Below are 16548 nucleotides of genomic sequence, written 5' to 3'. Positions count from 1 at the left end.
AAGACAACGACCATCATTTAGAGAGAGAAAAAAATTATATAAATTAAAATAAAATAGATAAAACTATATGATAGTTGTTGTCTTTTTGTTTTTATAGCTCTGACGAAGACCTGAAAATCAGGTCGAAACGTCGGCATAAATAAATATTTTTTTGTTTATTTATGTTGTTTCTTTGCTGACCGCACCCCCCGACCATCTTCTCCAATCAATCATATAATAATTATGTATTGCTGATTCCACAACCCACCCTAACACTATTCTCACCATATATGCCGATGACACATGTCTGCTGTGTCCATTAATTGTATTCCAAACTCACCAATTCCATTTCACAACCCTTGAAGAATGATCTAAAACTGGAGGGTTAAAATAAACTCCAGCAAATTACCTTTACCCTTTGTAGTAAAACTACGTACTACCCTACAATATCCTTTAATATTTATTTATTATTTATACCCTTTAACGAACAGATCAGCTGCTTAGTACTAAGTATGAACAAACGACTAACTGAGAATACTCATAAAAGACTGAAAAGACAGTGCTCTCTGACTGTTACAACACTTACTAAAAACCGGTCTAAACGTCTATTTAATTAGTAAAGACTCATTTACATAACTGTAATAATGTCTACTAAGCGCTCCTAAGGACTTACAGAGTTAAGCTTCGGGGCTGCACTAAAACCAACGTTCTCGTATCCTATCCTTACAATCCAAAATTATTCCTCAATCAAAGTCCACAAAGCTCCTTACTTCGTCACAAATAAAATCACCAGAAGACCTTAATGTTCTATTCGTTGCCAATTTGGTCAGAATCAGATATCAATCCTTTCATAATAAGCTCCCTAACCACTCAAACCCACTATTTTCTGACCTAACTCCCTCTTCTATTCTTCAGAACCCTCCAAGGCGTCTGAAAATAAGATGGCCTCGAGACCTTCTAATGTAGAAATGTTATTGGAGTGCTGCCAATAGGTTGTTCTTCTACAAGCCTGTATCATGTTTTTTCATTTCATTCATTGCACGATTCAATGAACATTTATTTATTTAATTTCTGGTTTTACAGTTGGAAATTTAAAGACATATAGAAAAAAAATAAACGTTTCCTTTCGAAGAAAATCCTATAAATGAAACAAGTGTTAAAGGAAGTTTTAAAAGGAGAAAATAATTTCATTTTAGTGCCGGATTACAGTAATGTCGACTGTAAGTCCTTTTTCGGCAAATGTCTCATGTTTTATTCAAAAGACTTACAACAATAAATAAACTATTCCTTTACAAGCAGGATCACGTTGCAGGAACGAATCACCGCACTTTATTTGAATATATTTGAAATTTCACGAGGATAAGAATCGGATTTTTTCCTTTGTCCAGCATCCAAGATGTTCCGCGAACAATTTTCGTTGTAGAAGATACCTTTTAAAATATTTCGCATTAGCAATTCAAATTTCAATGCCGATATTTGACGCAATGAACAATGATTTGTAAGTTAAAATAATTTTTTTTTTTTAATGAAACTGATTCTATTCCCCACACGTGCGTTGAAGTCACCGAGTCTTATCGTTATGTCACGTTGTAAGGCATCGGAGCTTATTTCGTTTTTATTTTTATTTTGTATTCTTCTCCGAATGTTATTAATTAATTTCTTCTTCGTTCCCATCTCTAATCACATTTATCATAGTTTTACTAAACCGTCCTCTGATATTCTAGGTTCGGTAATCGACTCAATTTTTTTTTCAATTTGCGTCATTCTGTTTGACTCAAAATAATGTAAAATTTAAAGTATAACTTGTAAATTTGGAAAGGTAAAAGTAGAAATAAATTCTTCAAAAATTATCTGTTCTAAAACCAGTGGTGATTAATTTCAACTCAAAGCCTGAAGATGAATGCACAGTACCATAGTTTTTGTCACTAAAATGCTTCTCTGAACAATTACCTGTTGGTATATAACTTCGTGATTACCTTTAAAATAAACTTGATGCACGGAATATAAATTATTTATTATGGGGATTTATTAAAACAATAAATAAACTGTCCGAAATAACTAAATTGAGCGTAACGATTTAGCAAAAAAGTGAAATAATGGAAGTGACTACACAGTAGCGGGGTGACGATGGATGGGGGGGGGATCTTCATAAATTATAATTTAGATTAGTGTTCTTCGGGGTTTCTCTCATAGCAGCTTGCTCTGGAAAAACTGTTATTAACAGTCAAAATGGTAAATATTTTTATTCAATTTCTAGAGCACATAACATATATCATTAAAAAATTAAAAATTCTTATAGGCCATTTTGAACTAAACAACATTTAGAATTAAAATACCGTAGTTAATAAATTTTAAAAACCTGTTTTAACAAAATATTAGTATTGAATCGATCAGGAATTTTGAATGGGTTAGATTTTAATTATCTCGATCAGTAGATCAGTTTTTTTTTTTTGTTTTTTTTTAGTAACCAGTAAAAAAAATATTTTAATAAACAGGAAAATTTATAAATTGGCAATGATTAATAGTGCGTCATATCAAACCAATAGTCGTCGTAGTATTTGCTGCGAAAATTCAAGAAAAGGTGAGAAATTTTTTTTTATTATAAGAAACTCCCAAAGCTGAAGAATAAGTTTGCAATTTAAAAAAAATCATGGAAAATCATTAAAATGTCAAATATACAAAATAATTCAGTTGGACCTTCCTCTGTGCTTATACAAAATAGTACAAGAGCCCAAGAGGAGAAAAAAGGCAGTATCTCACCCCAATTTTTGATTAATTTAATGAAAAATATGTATAATTATTAGTCAAAATTCATGAGTCTGCCAATTTATTTTGAAAAATCTATATCTCAAAAACCATTTGACGTACAGATGTAAATTAGCACTCAAATTAAAGCTAGTTTAATGAGCTATAAAGTATTTTATGATGTTTATCTTCGTAGGAGTAATAGTTTACATGAATTTTGCTAAAATATATTGATTTATAGTTGTTCGGACAAATTTTCATTTGTCAAATTTATATTCATGTATGAATATCATAAAAAATACTAGTCCTACGAAGATAAGTATCATAAACTACTTTATAGCAACTTAAATTTCCTTTATTTTGAGTATTGGCAGACATATGTGCGTCTTATGGATCTAGAGATTTATTTTTCAAAAATCCAACATTTTATACGAACAACTAGAAATTAGCATTTTGTGAGTTTATTTTGTCAAATATCATAAAAACTACTACTCCTACAAAGATAAACATAATTAACTACCTTGTAGTAAATTTAACTAACTTTAATTTTAGCGCTGGCAGACATCTGCTGTACGTCCAATAGTTTCTGAAATGAAGTTTTTCATAAATCAAACTTATTGTTCCAACAACTATTAATCAATTTATTTTAGCAAATATCATGAAAACTACTATTCCTTCGAAGGTAAAGGTCATAAATTTCTTTATAGTCCATTAAACTAGCTTTAATTTGAGTGCTAATAGACATCTGTACGTCACGTAGTTCCCGAGATATAGATTTCTCAAAATAAATTAACTAACTACTAATCTTTCAGTGGATTTTCAAGAAATTTTGCTTTTTAAAAAGCTATATCTCGAGAACTATTGGACATAAATAGCTCTTTTAGGGATAATATTTCAGAAAATTTACTCTTCTTTAAATAATGTTCTATTAGATTTTCTAGTGTTGTTAGTTTTTAAGATATAGAGCTCTGAATGAAAAATTAATGTTTTTGAAACAGGCGCCTTTTTTTATCCCCCCTACCTATACTTGGCAGACTCATCAATTTTGACTAGTAATTATACATAGTTTTCATTAAAGTAATCGAAAATTGTGGTGAGGTAGCTGCCTTTTTTCTTCCCGGCTCTTATACTTATACGTACTAAAAAGTTTGGGAGCTTTCAGATAGGTTTCCGATCCTTTTAAAATATTATATTATCTACTCTCTTAAGGGTTACAATTTAGAAATCGTGGCGCTGCAAGAGTTTCGCTGGCCAGTGAAGGCTTCGCAAAGGAAGTACATGGAACTACAAGAAAATATTATAAGGAGATACGAATGCAAAGGTTGGAGAGAAGAGATTTATTATCTAACGTTCAGTAAAGAAAGTTTTGATGAGTATAGTAATGATAATAGAATACGACATATAAACTTTGACATCTCGAAAAACTTAATAATCAATAGTACTACATTCAAACGTAAGGATATTCACAAATATACCTGAATATCACCGGATTCGCAAACCAGAAATATAACTGATCATGTTTGTGTACATAATTGGCAAAATAGTTTAATTAACGTGAGGGGCAGAATGTGGGTTAGGTATCGAAATGAAAACGGTTCCTGTTCTGAAAATTTTAATCTTGAGAAATTAAAAATCAATTAGAAATAATTTCGCACTCGAAATTCCAAACAGATATGAAACCTTAGCAACTCTACGTGAGGATGGTGAAGATATGGGTAGGAATCAGAGATGATATTAAAGAGGTTGCTAATTTAGGTCTTAGCAAAAAGAAGAGTAAATTTAACAAATCCTGCTTCGATGAAGTTTCAAAATTTACGGTTTTTGGATGGGCTTCACAGGTCTTATTAATACAAGAGCCCAGTTAAAAGGCAGTTACTTCACCCAAATTTTTGATAACTTTAATGAAAACTGGGTATAATTATTTTCAAAATTGATGGGTTTGCTAAGTATAGATAGGGGGGGGTTAACATGGTGGATGTTTAAAGACGTTAAGAAAAAAAAACTTTTTTATTCGGAGTTCTATAACTTTTAAACTATCAACAACACTAGGAAACCTAAGAGAACATCATTTTAAGTGGAGTAAATTTTCTAGAATATGAGCCCTAATAAAGCTATTTACGTTTAATAGTTTCTAGTTTATAGCAACATTTCATTAAAAAAAGAACTGAAAGATCAGTAGTGAGTGAATTAATTTTGAGATTTCTATATATCAAAATCCATTCGACGTACAGATGTCTATTAACACTCATATTAAAGCTAGTTTAATGGACTATAAAATTGCTTATGACGTTTAACTTGTACATTTGTACGTCGAATTGGAGATATAAATATTTCTAAATAAATTCACTAACTACTAATCTTTCGGTACATTTTTATGAAATGTTGCTTTTTGAAAAGATATATCTCGAGAACTATTGAACATATATAGCTCTATCAGTTATAATATTTTAGCAAATTTACTCTACTTTAAATTATGTTCTCTAGAGGTATTGGTAGTTTTAAAGATATAGTGCTCCGGATGAAAAATTAACTTTTTTTAACGTTTTGAAACAGGCGTCATTTTTTTTATTCCCCCAATCTATACTTGGTAGACTCATCAATTTTCACTAGTAATTATACATAGTTTTCTCTAAAGTCATCAAAAATTGGGGTAAAATAAGTGCCTTTTTTTTCTTCCCGGCTCTTGTACTATAAGTTATATTAATTAATGTTCCTAAATAAGTCGGGTTTCCAAATTTATTTTTTATTCACTCAATAATTCACATTCTGCATTTTTATTACTTTTAAGCCATGATTATTTACTGAAAATACTGCTAATTAAATTAAATGAATAAATATGTAGATGATATGATTATATATTTTCTCTTATTCGTTTTTTATGAAGCTAATATGCAAACTGATATTATTCTTTAATGGAAAGGTATTTTCTTCTAGTACTGATAGTCCAGTAAAATTGCAAGTTAGACTAGAAGTAATTTAAAACTATTTGCAAAAACGCTTGTAAATAATTTACAACTGTCTGAGGGTATGCAGGGCTAATATGCCAGATTTGTCAAAATTACTTCCTTATTTAGGTTTAAAACTTATAACCCCTAAGTATTACATGTAGCTTAAATATTTAACTTTTTTAAAATTTAAAGAATTAAATTTCGTAAATTTTGGTATACAACAAGATGTGTAATCATATTTAATCTTCAATTTTTAAAGGAAACGTAAATGTTGCCTTTTTTTGCGTTTGTTATTTTGTTTCTGTACACTCCTCGTAAAATTACCGTTTTTGGCGAAGATATTTTCAACAGTTAAAATTATTTTTTGTTAAAAAATAATTCAAATTTTCATCTATACTATACAACAGCAAACGCCATTGAAAAGTAGTTATTGGGCTAATCTAGTTCTCTTACCGGGAGATTTATTTTATTCTAAACAAAAACTAAAATTATAGCTGTCTTAAAAATTACTTCTAAGAAAAAGTAAAGTATTTTTTCAAAGTACAGTGAATTTGCTAATATTCGAATCAAGATCTAATTTTTCAAACCCCAATTTTTTATTATTTTAATGTTCATAACGTTAAAAAAAATTATTTTTATCCGGAACTCAATATCTTTAAAACTACCTTAATCGTTATTTAAAGTAGACTAGGTATACTAAAATATGAGTCCTAATAGAGCTATTTACGTTAATTAGTTCCTAAATACGATTTTTCAAGAAGTAACATTTTTAATCCAAATAACGAAAAATCAATATTTTGTGAATTTATTTTTAAAAATATCATGGAAACTTCTGTGAACAACATAGGGATTTCTATTAGCAGTTTTCATGATATTCGTCAAAATGAATTAGAAAAAAGTTTATTTATGAGTGTTTGGAAAAAACGTTTGGTTTATGAAAACGTATGTCTTAGAAACTATAAGACGCTCAGATGCACATTAGCACTTAAATTAAAGCGAGAAAACTAAACTGTAGAATAGAAAAAATTATTGTGTATTTTTTTTTCATTTTTAGATTGAAGGTTTTTCCTATAGACATAATTGTTATGCTGTGTTAGTTTATGTGAGAAGTCATTATTCAATGGCAACTGAAAACAGATGTAAGACCAAGGAATAGATGATTTATCTTAACGATTATGTATAATTTAATATCAGAATCGAGTTATTAATCGATAGCGGAACACTTATTGGAGTGAGACAGAATGAGGAGTGGGGGTATAGGCGACGGTGGCGCTGTGGTGCGGCGCTCCCCGCCACCACGGGGCGGCCATATTCGGACGAGTAGGGATCAGTGGTTATTGAGGCCAGCTCAGGCCCACATCTGTTCTCTGTAGCCATTTTGTAGTCTGCCTAGAATGCGAACATGGACTTCAAGAACGTCGTCTATAACGCAGCTAGGGATGGCAAGCTCCGACGGCTTAAGGTAATTTCGTTAATTAATATATTTTTTAAACTATTATAATGGACACCGTCGGGAACGACTAACCTTTACCACTTCAATACTTTCTTTGTTGCCCCTGTAATAGTACTTTCCTCTCTGTCTTCACTACGACAACCTTTATTAAGAATTTGTTTATCACCTATTATTTTCTACTACTGCATTATTCCATAATAAATCATAAATACATTTCCTCATTTTTAAAATCTAACCCATATCCATTGTTTCTTCTATTTACAACTCATCTTACTCGTCATTTCTCTTGTTAAATTCACATCAGACAATTAAATCTGAAAATTACCAGTTATTACTTTTTGTCTTCAAATGTAACCTACACTGCCTAATTATGTTAATTAATCCTAGTACTACCCATATTAAATAGGTTGTGTAAGAAAATTTAAAGATTTTAATTTTTATTAATACATCGATTCATTACAACTAGTTAATTTAACTTATAATACTTTTAACTTATTTCATTTTTTTCTATTATCTTTTATGAAAGGTGTTCTTAATGAATTTACTTCATTTAAAATTTTAAATTGCTTTCCTATTTATTTTCCTTACCACTAGTCACTTTATGGGGCAAACAGATCAAAATACAGGTTAAAAAAAAATTATTTACCTGTCAAAATCATCACATTTGAAAAATGTTATTTTATTATCTTGTTTTCTTGTCAGTTTTTTTTAAGTATGTATATTTTATTCATTCTAACTAAATTTCAATGTAAACAAGTTTATAATAACTTGAATTTAAATTTTTGAAATGAGCTATTATGAATTGTATTTAAGTAAAGACATTTTAAGTTCTATAATTTTCAATATCTCTTTTTCTTCCTCTCAGTGCTTCCGAGAATTTTTTTAATTATTATTTTTGTACCTCAATTATAAAAATCAAAATTTAGTTTTGATATCGAAGTCATTGAAGAAAAGAGTTTAACCGTTAAAAGGAATATAATTAAAAAAAAAAAGTGTAAAACACTTTAATCAATACGGAACACTAGTTCTTAGTTTTCTTGTTACTGCATTTTTCAGTTAGTCAGACCAGGAAGCCACCCGTTCAACAGGTTTTCTGTTATTGTCTGAATGGAATATATTACTTACTTTTCATAAATGTAATTAGGTTTGTTTGTTGAAAAAATATATAATATTGACATTGGGATGAATTTTTACCTTAATATCATATTAAATAGTAGCTTAAAATTAAAAAAGTAGTCTTATATTATTTTGTGTCCAAAAGCAGGTCGACTCTCTATGATCTGTGAAATAATTTAAGAGTATATCTATGTATTTTCTAATTGTATTATTTTTTAATATAAAAATTAAAGGATGCTTTAAGATTTTTTTTTATTTATTTAAATAAATGGAATTTAAATTGCACGATTCGTATTACTAGAATGAGTTTATTTTTTTATATGTCGGAAACTATTAAATTTTATATTGCTGAGTGTAATGGATAATAACTGGTTATAGTGAATATCGGAACAAATTTTTATAGCACTATTTTTTTTTATAAGGATCACGTTTGACTCTTACACAATCCCTTCTTTAAATTATTGTTTTTTACTTGAATGAATTAGATTTTATATAAATTATTTAAATGTTTGTTGCGTTTTATTAATTAGTCAGACGCCTGTAATTATAATGATGATATTTAAAAATATTTATTATACCCATTTCCTTGTCGGAATTCTTGTCCCTACGTTTACTGCGTATTTATATCACTTTGATATGTTATCAGTGTTTGTTAGTACATTGTGTTATCTATGTATGAAGGCAAGTTTAATAATTTGTTGACTAACCATGTGAAATATTGATGTTTATGTTATAAATATAGGTTTTATCAATACGTAAATACGATTCTAAGAAAATGAGTTCTAATTTGTAGTTTATATTATGGTTTATGCAGTGAACTTTTTTTTTCCCCTGCTCCAGAAATTAAAATTAACTTTTTTAAAGAATATTTTAAAAAAATTAATAATGTTAAACTACTTATTTTAATCATATGGTGTTAAAATGTGGATTTTCATCATTGTTCATTTAATTAATCCTAGTATCCTATTTTATAGTCCGTTAAAATATCTACAAAATAATAAAAAAAAGTTTTCCTAGTTTTATACTTCATTCGAAAATTTAACGTACTTATATTATTAGTCATTGTTTGTAAACCACATTACCTTTGTATTCAAGTATTTTACTCAATACATTTATAGAAAAGGTATTATCAAAAAAATATTTATTATTTTTTCTATTTTATTTTTATTTCTCTTTAAATGATGGTTGTTGCCTTTTTGTTTTTGTAGCCCTGATTAAGACCTGAAAATCAGGTCGAAACGTCGGCATAAATAAATATTTCTTTGTTTATTTATGTTGTACCTTTGCTGACCGCACCCCCCGACCATCTTCTCCAATCCGTAATCTACGGTCAACTATAAACACCTCATCAAAAAAATTTATCCTTCTGTTGATTGATTTTGTAAAATAAATCTAGATTCCTTGCAATTTTTTAAAAGGATCGTGAAACTCTTTTTGACTTTCGCATATCTGTATATGAAATATATTGTAAGGGAAAGTGAAAAATTTCGAATTCTAGTTTTCAACGGGAAAATACGCTTTGAGATCCTTAGAGTCCAAAGAACTTCGTCTCGTAAAATGGTGTGTGCATATCTGTTAAAAATGAAAAATCATATTTACTTCATAGGAACTTAAACTGCATATTGAGGGCAGATTTATGCCTGAGGGTGTGGCAGCACCTTTTTCGATAAAATCGATTGACCGGAAATGACACTTTAGAGAATCGATTTCCTCAAGAACAACTCTAAGGATTTTGATTAAACTCATTATAGGGATGTAAAATTTAATTTTCTTAAATATTAGATAGGTTTTGTTGTAATTGAAATTGTTTTTAAGGGTTTAAATGGCGATTTAAAGAATCTTTCTCTGAAGTACCTTTAATTGTTTTTATTTTAAATAAATAATCAGTTCTCATTAGTGGCAGTATTCAATTATGGATAAATACAAAATTAATGAATAACTAAATGAGAAAAAGAGAAAAACATAGACAGAATTTGAGAAAAACCTATCCTACCCGATTGCAAGCCTATGTAAACGGCTTCGTTATGTTTTGTTATACTGTTGTATTCTTGGGAGGAAAAAAGTTAATATGCGTTATTTCAATCTCAAGAAACATAAATATAATATATTTATAACAATAGAAAAAAAGTTTTGTTCAAATTGTTTTTCCTAGATTTATATAGGATATATTTTCCTTTAAAAAAAAAGAAAAAAATATATAATACATATAATATTATACTGAATACCATAATATATGAAATATGTATATATATGAAAATGTATGATATCTAATATAAAAAAGAAAGAACCAGTATAACTAAAGAGCAGCTTAAGGACATAAACCAAAATGATACAAGAATACGGTTTTAATAAAAAAAAAAAAAAATAAGGTTTTAAGTATATCTAAGTAAATAATACATATTAATGAATAAATAATATATATAATACATAATTAAACACGCACAATTTTTAAAAAAATTTAATTTTAATCGTAATATAATCAATCATTAAGTGGACTTGAAAACAATTACTAGCAGATTTTATCATTTGGTGAATCAAAATTAGTTATTGAGAATCATATGAGTAAGAAAGTACCTTAAGACTTTTTTTTTTTTTAATGATATATTTATTAAATTATAAAGAAGATAGTGAGGGTTGCGGTAAAAAAATAAACAAAAATAGTTAACAACTATTTATTTTCCGAAGTTTCGCCCCACTTTGTAAAGCTTCATCACGGTTTTGAAAGTCTTAAGCTATAAACTTAAATCGCCTTATTGAATAATACGGTCAATCATTTATATTTATAATATACCACTAAAATAGTTTAAATTTTATTTTTATTTACTTACGTTTTCAATGGACATTAAATTTAACTATCCATTGTAAACGTATGTAAATCATAACTGCATATAAGCGGTTTCAGTGGTATCAACTGCTTCTTATTTTTCGTAGTTTTTAAGATGATTTCACCCAAAAGAATGTTACAATTATTTTTATTGCTTATCTAAACTAAGCTCCTAAGTATTCAATACATCAGGAGCGCATTTACTCACCGCGTGTTGATTACTTGCCTGGTGTTTTTATTTTGATTCAAGGCTACATATTTTTATTTCTCTCTAGTGACATAATTGATTATAATATATCATTTTGATCTTATGTTTGACGTTTAATTAAGAAGGATATTCTTACTTTAATGTTCTGTAGTCGTAAAAAGGTTTTAATATAAATATTTGTTTTTTTTTTAACTAAGATAAAAATCATGACTATCATCGTATTCCCCATTATGATTTTGCAAAAAGATGCTATTATATTTTCTCTAATTATCAATGAGTCATAATAATTTTTTCGACAGATTTTTAAAGGAAAAATATTGTTTTTAAAATTTCTACGTGAAATATTTACGAAATACTATCAATAAGCATCCTAAAGGTTGATTCACATTGAAATAGAAATTAACATAACGGAACACTAAGTGAGTATGCAATGTAAAGCTTTAACGAAATTTATAATTAACATTTCCTTTTTATTCTTATTCAGAATTGTCTATTTAGTGTTGTTAAATTAATTTATAAGTTAAATTAATTTATATCTTATAAAAAAATAAAACTGTTTTGATTGAAATCAGATAATTTTAAAGTGATTCACACCACTGTAATAAAATAAAATTTGAAAATTATATGAATTAGTAGACTATAAATTCCAATATAAGGAAACAATTTGATTATTCCCATCGGTTGACTTGGACTGATTCAGTTAAAGACTCTTGTAGTAGATCATTTCGGCTGTCGACGTATTTCTTGGCATGGAGCTACATTTTCTTTGCATAATTAAATCTAGTGGAGGTGATTAACAGAAAATGTTAATACAAAATGAGCCAAAAAAGGGTCAAAATGGGGCATTTACCTTGGATATCGTTTATAACTCGACCTGCATGAGATTTGGCACATTCGGTCATTATAGCTAATCGTTGTTATAACTTATACACATAATGTAAAAGTGAAATAGGAGTTTTTAAAAATTAATTATTGCTACCAAACACTAATAAATTGATCTATTTGACAATTAGTCGTTCGTAAAAATAAATTGGTAAGGCCCTGAATATCACGGTTACATAAATATATCGTTACTATTGTGTAACCTATATCTTGTTTTTAATATTGTTAAGTCTTAACTATTATTAATTTATGGAAATACGTTTTATTACCTGTATAGTTATTTTTCGAACTCTATTTTAAAAGCTATAAAAAAAAAAATTTTGTTGCATGTTAACATCATAGGAATGTAATAATTGTCTTAATATATTGGCTAATATTTCAATTGTTAGAGAAATGTAATCCTTTCAATTATCTTCTATTTTTTAAATTAATATTTTATTTATTTTTTAAAAAATATTTTACATATTATTCCGTCCGATATAATTCCCTGTTTCATTATTATGGCAGTTGATATTACTGTGTTTTAATATTTTCAGAAATATATTGAAGTAGAGAAATTAGTGTGCATAGGCAATAGCATATTGTTCTGTGGATCGCCTTAAATTGATTTAAAAAAAAAAAAATGAAATGTAGTATCTCCTACGTTGTCTTCTCTGTTTCAAAATCATTTGAATTAAGAAAATTTTTATGTATTTTGTGTCACCAATAATTCACTTTCTTGCTATTAACTAATCATAGCTTAAACCATTGACATTCTAATGCTGTCAGATATATATTTGCTTTTATTCGACTATTGTATTGATGATTAAGTCATATTTTGATTATATAAGATATGTTTTATCTCCTCTTATGGGTTCGTATATAATCGTTGATGCACATCATGGAATTTATGTTGGAAAGAGTTGAAATTATCAATTGAAAGTAAAAAACAAAATATCAATTTCAATTTAATTCAAATCTTTAATTTTATAAACCTATTCGAATTGCATAGATATTATTCCTGATTTTTTGTTTTGAATACCAATGATTATTGAAGAATGCCGATGAGAAAGATTCACTTGAGAAACAGTGAAAGAGCGTAGGCCGATCGTTGAGGTCACGAAGGGAAAAGTAAGTTCATGGCCAGATCTGGCGGTCTGTGTTTCTCTTCTCATTGTGTCCATTCACTAATTATCTCTTCACTCTGATCATAAATATTGTATAGTTTTCAACATGGTTTATGATGATGTTTGTAAGTTTGCTTCGGATGAAACTTTGCCAAGTGGATGAAGTTATGTGATCGTTAAAAATATTTTATTCCAAACTTTTTAGGGTCTGCTAATCTTTGTTTTTAAACCATTTTTTATTGGTACTGTATTCTGCTGAAAAATTCATCTTAAAAATTGGAAAAATTTATTGCGCCCAAATTGAATATATTTCCTGGAAAGAAAAGCATATTTAGTCAAAGTACTAAAAATGGAGGTCATTTAGTACACATTTCTTACCGGCTTCATTGAATTCGCCCGCACCATTTTCTTGGATTTGTTAAGCTAAACGAAAATATATGTATGTGAAGTATTTTTTGGTCTGAAATCAGAAAATAAATTACATAAAATCATAGTCCTATAGTATCCTTTAGTTATGTTGCTCTTATCCCTATCGAAAAGATCCGCTACCTAGGGCTGCAACTGGACAAACCACTAACCTGGAATCCTCATACAAGACTGAAAAGACAGGAAACTGCACTTACTAGACAAACGGTCTAAACTTCCACTCATTACAAAAGACTGATCTACATGACTGTAATAAGGCCAATCTGGACATACGGAGTTGAGCTTTGGGGCTCCACTAAACCTTCGAATTCCTCTCGTATTCAATCCTTACAATCCAAAACTCTTCGTAAAATCCTCTACGGTCCTTACTTTGTCACAAATAAAATCATCCATGAAGACCTTAATGTTCCATATGTAACCGATCTTCCATTATGAACTCACTAATCGCCCTACCAACACGTTTTTAACCTTGCTTCCTCTTCCGTTCCTGACAATCCTCCGAGGTGCCTGAAAAGAACATGTATCACTCCATTATACACTAAATTAAATTTACTGAATGCATTACTATGTACAGTTGTAAATTTCAATAAACATATATTTATAAAAAAAAAAGTTGGGTAGTGAAGGAAAGAATCTAATATATATTTAATATAACATCTAAAGCGTATTAAATCTACGCAAATATATTACGTAGGATTATGCGAATAAAAAATATATTTATGGGATGTCGTTTAAACTTCCACTTTTTCTTCTTGTGTTCTATAGCATCATGAAAGACAAGTAGTTGTCGCCTAAGATATTTGGGTTCTAGTCTATCTGGTATCTTGATTTCTTGGAGAAATATTTTTACTTTTTTGTCACTTACTCTAGCAAACATTTCTGAAAAAAAAAATCCAAATGGGAATCTACAAAAAGTATTTTTGTAGGGTTCCAAGGGTTCTTGTGTGAGGTTTATTAGTTTTCATCCTTGTTGTTACCCATGTTATAAGTTCGTCTTATTTGGTTAATTGCGAGCTTAATAAGTTTGTAATTCACTGACAAGATGTCTACATGTGGCAGTTAGTTGTCGCGCATGCGCAGATAGCTTTTACTGCTACCGACCATCAAGCGCAGTCTGATATTATGGCAGTACTGCCACGAAAGTCAATTTTATAATTATAAAATTATTATTGTTATAATTTAAACGGTGGTAGTGGTAGTGAATGTTGTCGCTATCGCCGTTACCATGGAACCTGGGCTTTAGTTGTGGGATATCATACTTCCTGTTTTACTAGGGTTTGTATTATACTACCCAAAATTTTTGAAGTATATAATTAATTATTGTAATTAATGATGAGTACTTACGCGTAATGAACTGCTAGGTCTAAGCCTTCGGCACTTAGTGGAGAGGTGGCCCTTAGGACTTCCTGGAGTGTCAGTATGGCCCTTAAGGTAAAAAACTTGGACATCCCTGGCTCAGAAAAACTTGAGTTCCTTAGAAAACAAGAGTAGTGACCACATCAATATGAACGACATTTTTTCAAATTAATATTTAGGAATTACGATACCTTAAAACATGTAAGTTAACTAAAAAAAGAAATTTAATGTTCTATCTTTATGTCGTTAAAGGAGTAAGATTTATCGATAACTCTGTAATGCATTTTCTGAAGTTATTTTGTTTGTTGACAACATTCCATGATGATGCCTCCTTTAAAGGGATGGTCTACAGTTACAATTATCCTTTGATGGACATCTCAAATTGGTGCTGGACCATCAATCCTATCGTACAAGTGTTTAGCCCCAAGTTCTCTCCTGTAAATCGTAGCGGGTCGTTGAAAAAGGAAGTGTGCTGGTAATGAGGCGGCGGATTTGGTATCGCTGTGGGCGAGTCGACTCAATGGGAATATTACATTGTAAATATTCACTACGAAAACAGGACACGAAGCCCTAATGTCCGTCATCAATCACAGGCAACAATCCCTCAACCGTTGGCCGCAGCCGCTTCATCATCTTGTGGATGGATCCTGGGCTGTTGACCTTTGTCATAAATACCTAGCAGGGAGGGGATGACATATGCATTTCCTTCATTTACATAAAAGAATCGTATTACCATTCAGTCGTAGTTCCATTCAGTTGTAGGATATTACAGTAGTAGATAACTAACCAGTTAAAATCAAACAAGATACTGATCCGATATAACACATCTCAACGATCTAAAAAAAAAACCAACGGAGGCTTAAGACTTAGTGGTTAAAATCTTGAAATCAAACGAATAATCTATCTATATTTATTCTGGGACACTTGCCTTCTTAAAAACAACAATGTGAGCAGCATCTGTCTGGCTTTATTATGTGAAGTTAAAATAAAATTAAATATAACAGTAATAATTATATGGATAAAATAAAAATATGAGTCCATATTTATGCAAGCTTCCATGGATATTTATTATTTAATAGTTTAAGAAATATTATCAAGGAGGTGGATATATATTTAATGTTGAACGGAGGAAGTTTACGAATAGATGTGGATATGAAAATTCAAAATGAAGTAGCTCGAACGATAATGGATTTTTCAAAGGAAGCAATTCTAGGGAAAGGGATGTTGAGATTCTTATGTTTAACAGGTGGATGGATAAAGGAAGAGTGAGGAGGTCAAATATAAATAAAGTTTTTTTGCTTTTTAAAGATCTGAATATGGCTCATCAAAGAAGGTATTTACTTCTGATATTAAGATAAAGCCAACTTTGCTCGAAGTATCCGTTGAAAATATAAGAGATGTTTTATTTTACTATATCATCATATTGATTAATTTTAATTTAGAATAATTGAAAATAAACATTACCCAATTTAAAATTATGGAAATGGTCGGGAGTGCGGTAAAAA

At 29.3% G+C, this 16548-nt stretch overlaps 1 protein-coding gene across 5 annotated transcripts in view; it reads left to right on the top strand.

Annotated features, from left to right (window-relative positions):
• Positions 1–16548, top strand: part of LOC106680424 (protein fem-1 homolog CG6966) — a 188331-nt gene that overhangs the window by 15392 nt on the left and 156391 nt on the right. For 4 of the 5 annotated variants that reach the window (XM_014420135.3, XM_014420134.3, XM_014420136.3 and 1 more), the window contains exon 1: positions 6975–7134. The exons of the other annotated variant lie outside the window; for it this stretch is intronic. In XM_014420135.3, the coding sequence (XP_014275621.1) occupies positions 7075–7134 (60 nt within the window). In that variant the 5' untranslated portion in view covers positions 6975–7074. Of the gene's footprint in view, positions 1–6974; positions 7135–16548 lie in introns of those variants that run through there. 5 annotated transcript variants of the gene reach the window in all.

Source organism: Halyomorpha halys, unplaced genomic scaffold (genome assembly GCF_000696795.3).
Source record: "Halyomorpha halys isolate HHAL.00 unplaced genomic scaffold, Hhal_1.1 Scaffold261.1, whole genome shotgun sequence".
Lineage (NCBI taxonomy): Eukaryota > Metazoa > Arthropoda > Insecta > Hemiptera > Pentatomidae > Halyomorpha > Halyomorpha halys.
This window is presented reverse-complemented; position numbering and strand designations above follow the sequence as displayed.